Source organism: Haemorhous mexicanus, chromosome 1 (genome assembly GCF_027477595.1).
Source record: "Haemorhous mexicanus isolate bHaeMex1 chromosome 1, bHaeMex1.pri, whole genome shotgun sequence".
NCBI lineage: Eukaryota > Metazoa > Chordata > Aves > Passeriformes > Fringillidae > Haemorhous > Haemorhous mexicanus.
This window is the reverse complement of record NC_082341.1, coordinates 27,251,937-27,257,936: the sequence shown is the minus strand read 5'-3', so window position 1 is coordinate 27,257,936 and position 6,000 is coordinate 27,251,937. Positions and strand designations below refer to the sequence as shown.

The 6,000-nt window shown below is 35.5% G+C and overlaps 1 protein-coding gene across 2 annotated transcripts in view; it reads right to left on the bottom strand.

Moving 5' to 3' along the window:
* Window positions 1-579: 579 nt before the first annotated feature.
* The window catches only part of PHF14 (PHD finger protein 14), a 160,888-nt gene continuing 155,467 nt past the window's right edge, over window positions 580-6,000 (bottom strand). For both annotated transcript variants that reach the window (XM_059843854.1, XM_059843863.1), the window contains one exon: window positions 580-760. In XM_059843854.1, the coding sequence (XP_059699837.1) occupies window positions 686-760 (75 nt within the window). In that variant the 3' untranslated portion in view covers window positions 580-685. The remainder of the gene's footprint in view (window positions 761-6,000) is intronic.

Here is a 6,000-nt window from a genome sequence, read left to right as displayed (position 1 = left end):
TTGTTAGAATGAAAAGAATGGCATGAGGGAATTAGACCTGGGTAAGATGGCCTAATCAAGACAAAAGCTTGACATTCATTAAAAGACAATGATCACATGAAGATGGAAAAGGTTTACATAAGGAAAAATATAATGCAGCCAGAAACCGATTAAAAATCACAATACAAATGTAAAAGTAATTACTTTTGAAAATGTACCATACATATCAAAAAATTCTTGCTTCTACCTACTCCTCAGAAACATTTACTTCAATCACTGATCAGAAGAAATTTCAGAACTCCTTTAGTAGAACATATTTATCTAACTTTTAAGAATCAAAGCTCTTGCTCAGAAATACCAAAATACGTCTGAGTTATAACTATCCTTTAAGGATAACACTGTTTTGCAGAGTAAAACATAAAATTGCCCTATTTGCTTAGTAAATGCTACATGTGATGAATAACCCATCAGCTTTCTATAAGGTGTTTCAAAAGCTTTCAGAATTTTATTGGTAAAGTACTCAGTTCTGATAATTCAGCTTTTAATGTAATCAAGAATATCACCAGGAGCTACTTAATTAATTCCCCAGTGCACCATGAATTTAATTTTCAATGACTTTATTGAGAACTTTTTTCTTAATTTTACAATGAGAAACTATAACCACTGTTACACAACTTGCAAATATTTCAAACAAGACAGCAATCTCCTATTTTTTTGATTTTTTCTGTTCCAAATTCAGCTCCTGAGATGGATTTTCTGTTTCAGCTTCATTTTCATCTTCCTGTAAAAGAAAATGAAAACCTGAACATTAATCAATTTATTGAAAAAGTATACTTTTTCTGCTTATGCAGATGTATGGAATTCGGTACAGTCTTTTGCCATCTTTTGCCTGACTCATGAGCATAAAAATAAGCAAAAAGTCCTTTATTCAAGTGATTGATTTTGCTCAAGTGTTGAAATAAAAATGATACAAAATTTAAACAAATCTAATTGCCTACATTTATAGCAGAAGAAAAATTTAATGAGTAAATATTTTACTGACCATTTTACTGGATATTAAAGAAATTATTAAATCACACACGGATGACAATATATTCAAAGACCTACAGCAGAAAATATTACACACCTTTCCTTTGTTCTTGACCAGAGGTTCCCACTAAATAAGTTTTGAATGCAAGAACTTTCATCATTGTACTAAAAATTACTTTTGAAAAGCATCTGCCATTGAAAAATGTTTCATTTTTTTGCGACCAGATATGTTTACTTCACCATTTGATAAAAGACAATAAATTTAACTTCAGAGACACTTTATGTGCTGCAGCATTGCATTTTTGTCCCATCTAGCATATTTTCTTGACAGGTCTGCCAATTTTCCAATTACTTGTACCACCATATGTTATCTGAAGATCAGTCAGGTCTAAAATAGGAAACATGAGCATGTCAGGCAGCAGCATGCTTACAATATTCTACAGCTTCAGCTCCAAGAGTAAGGCTCATAATTCACTATGGCTTCCTCTGGATCTCACTGAAAAAATGAAGTGACATCACAATGCCTGTTTCCATAGGAATGGATCCTATTTTGTGTCCAGTACAAAATCATGACCTCCAAAGTATAAATTATGGAAGAGTGAGAAAACTGTTTCACAAGGCAACTTGCAACTCATCACATCATGAACAGTCCTTATCACAATTTCAGAGTATGACCAGATTTCTAGTCTGCATTTTAATTCAATTTACAGAGAATCTTCCACATTCCAATAACACAAAAAAGAAATGAACAGACATTTTGGAATGAAGAAGCATCCTGGCTGCTGTAACAGCACTCATCACAAGCCAACAGCTGAGACAAAGGAAACACCAGGGACATTTAGGAGGGACCCAGTAACCTGAGGTGTATTTTTCTGATTTAAAAGAACATTTTCATTCTTGTAGGAAAATAACTTAACCTTTTTGCATCCTAGCCTTTCTTTCACTATCAAAGGTGTTTTGTAATGACGACTATAATATTTAGAAGTAGAAAATATATAGGAAGATTATATGGGAAGCACAAAATAGAATAGCAGTAGAAAATCTCATTTAAAAATGTGATCTCATAATATGTTATGACCAACTATAATAAAATGGGAAAGCTAGTTGTTCTATAAAAGTAGCAGATACTCCAAGCCATCATGCCTCTGAATCCTCCCCCTTCTGGGGACAGCCTAGGCATTGAGAAATATTTAATGACTGACTGCTAAAAGCTCTTTCTGGACTGTCATCTCTTCAGTTACTTTTGAAACATGTAGTGCTCCCTGTGGCTCTTTTCATTTAGCTGGGAAAACAAGACTGCATGTGTGTGAAACCAAACACTGAATAGTTGGAGAAATTAAAAGTGTAGAATATATTAAAGAGAGAGAAATGCATAGTATATATACAGAGGTCAAACTTCAAATGAAAACACACAAGGCAGAATCAGAAACAACAAAGGAGTAAGGTGTTACCAAGCTTACTGCTTACAGGTGACAAAAGACTATTGTGGAATAAAAAAATACTCGCAGAAACTTTTGCTTGCTATGGAAAACCAGCCAGGTTATTTAATGAAGAACATGTTACTAACAGAACAGCAAATCTGCATTTCTGCAGGTCCCCACCTACAGCAGTTGTATTCCACCTGACCTCAGGGCCAACTAATTCCCCTTCCTAGCACTCAACTTGACATTATTCTGATGTCCTGACTTGTCCTTCCTCATATAGGAATACAAAACCTACAATATCATTCTTTCCCAGAACTCTCCACATATTGCTTAGGACTTCCTCTCCTAAGAGAGGGAGCATGCAGAAATTTCAGAGACAGGGCCATACCTTCACTGAGGACTACAAGAGGGTTAAGGCACATTAGGCTCCATACTGAATATTGGCTTCCTGACGTTTTTGATGGCAAAAAAGTTTTTATCCAATGAATGAGGTTTTCTAAAGAATCTTCTGCCTTTGTGTAAATTTGAAATGTTTAGTTCTGTGCTCAAAATGTCATGCTTGCACTCTGGCAGAATTCCCAGGTTACTGCAGCAGCTGCAGTGATCAGTATATTCTGAGATGCAGAAATAATGGCTGTTGGTGATGGCAGCTCCAGGATTTGCTTGGGTTGAATACTCCAGATGGAAGCATCAACTTTGGGATATTTTGCAGAACTAATACTTTTCCTTTGTTGACTTCCTGTTGCTTCAACCAAGTAAAACATATTCCAACAGGTAAAATCTACCAGCAGAACATAAATTTACTTATGTGGGCAGATTCCAAAGCACAAGTCATCCCGATGCCTGGCTGATTTTTAAAATTTTTTGTGTTTTTTTCATTTTTATGCCCAAAAATTGTCTGACTAGCATTGCACTGAACCAGGCTCCACATAAAACATCATAATTTTGTACAAGGGTTTTCACTCCATCTTGTTTTCCAAGAACAGAAACACACCTCATTTGGAGGCAAAAGTTTGGTATCTCTGAACACAGGTGATTACTGTGCAAAGCTCAGAGTAGTGATGTTTGATCTTTCTCACAGCTAAAGGAGAAAACTTTTTCTTTGTTAGACATGCCCTGAGCCAGATAAGTTCCCAGGCTGTGCACAGCCACATGAACAACAGTGCCAGCACAAACAGGATGGCAGAAAGGACTTTTGGGGAACACTGGAAGGTAAGAACCACCAGTTTTGGCATTCATGCAGTTTTCTGCCAGAAAAGAACTGACAGCAGAGGCCTCAGAATGACAATGTCAGGGTAATTTGGGACACAAAACTCTACAAATTAGAAGAAGTGTTCTATAACTGCCAGTATGCTTGGGGAAAATCTGAACTGGCAATTTAGAGCACACATTAACCATACCACAAAAAAACCCACTATTTACCCACATGTGAAAACCCACTATTATTTCAGTTTGATGAGAATGCAAGATTTCTATGAAATGCTTTATTTTTTAGTAGCCCAAGAGGCAACCCAATGATTGCACACAGAATAATGAAATGGTTGGAGTTTCCAATGTCATTACTAATGTTTGAATTTTCATCTACATAGCCTATATAGCCTAATTATCAAGAAATTATACAAAACAGACTGCAGATTAAATATATTTAATATATTTGTTTTAGTAATTACCACCTATCATTATCATTATAATGATTTTAATCCTGATGAATAGCAAAGGAAAATCTTTTGTTTTCATGTTATCTGTTAAAAAGCAGTCCATGATGGCAGCGTGCGAAGTTTCTATTACCAGCAGCTACACAGCAGACAAAACACTGCATTCTGGTTTCTGCCCACAGAAATTCAGTTCACATTATTTTTATTATACCTCACATCTCTTTCTATATTATTATTTATTTTTCTTCCAGCCACCTATGACTCTTACATCTAGTGCTTTCTGCTCTAAAAATCCTAAAATCAAAGTAGCTTTTCCTAGCAGATGTCACAAGTCAAACTTTTAAAGTAGTTCTTGCCATCTGATGCCAAAAATCAAAACTTGTCTCCGTATCTTTTGTGACTACAGAAAACCATAGACTCAAATATCATAACAGTGAATACACTCACCAAAAAGATACCTCTGCACAGGTCTGGTGACTTGGAATAGCCAAGGGATGTGAGTCCATCAAGACCATACTACTACTCCTACTAAAAAAGTGCACCCAGCAGCCCAAAGATTATCTGAATATTGAAATGAATGAAGTTTACTAGTCTGGAATTGATGTCATTACAGACTTATAAAACTAACAGGGAAAAGGAAAAGTACAAAGAGCATTAAAAAGTGCTGCTAAGCCCAACGCTCTGAACTGAAATGCCAGCTCAGGAGCTCCTCAAGACACTGGACACCTCATCTGCATCCTGATGACACTTATGGAGAGATGGACCCTCCACATTAGTTTTCCTACATCCCACCTTTTCTCTGATGGAAACAAGGTACTGGATTAAAGGGTCCTTTGGGTGCTCTGCAGGTATTTTCAAATGTTCTATGAACATCTTTTTTAGTCTATACTTGGTAGCTGAGCATTTAAGAGTCACAGCAACAAAATGGGGCCAGGAATTTAGAAACGAGACCCTCAAATCTGCCACATAATTAAATATTTGATTTATTGAAGTATTAATCACTTAAAAAAACTAAACACAAAAAAGTCACAAAAACTAAAGATAAGAAACTGGCTTTTAAATTCTATTTCTAAAGTTTTGAGCTGACAGTTGAAAAAGACTGTGATACGATTTCATCTCTTCGAAAGCATGTTTAAGGTCAACCACATTATTCTCTGACCAAAGAATAATGGGTCTGAGACAGAAAAGTAATTATTCCAGAATATTCCCCTGTAGACAAATTCTGGAATGAAAAAAGAAAGAAAGAAAGAAAAAAGCCTAGAAACAGGGGTTTGAGTATCCCTTTTGCTTTTTATCCCCTCCAACCAATTTCCTTCAAAATGTCTGAGAATTTATTTTTTCTCCTTTAGTTAATGAAATGAAATGTGGAAAATGACAGTGAATTAGACAATTCTTAACTCTACAGGAAATCTGACACTCTTCTGCAAATACAACAGATCACACATTAATTAACTGTGCTAGGACATGCATCAATTCCCAGTTCTGTTCAATTCATCACACCTGTGATATCTGGAGCTGTATTACAATGTTGACTATTTTGCCAACTGTAATCAATATTCTAAACTTAATAAGCAGCTATACATTACGGGATTATATAAGAATTATATGAATAATAAGAAAGTATGCAAAACACAAAAATGCCTTGCTATAAGGGGGAATGACTAAAGGGTTGTCTCTGCTAGTACATAATCTAGAACTAGCATCTCAAAAGCACTCAGGACCAAATTCTGATGCCAGTACTTTCTATAATATGACTAACAGACTAAAAAACCTATAATATGACTAACAGACTAAATTATTAAGGATGCCCAGCTGGCATTTCATCTCTTGTCTCACAGAATCTAGCTAGGAAAACACCACTTGGAAGTCAATAAAAATACTTTTAATACTCTTGAAAAATAGATCAGGGGAAA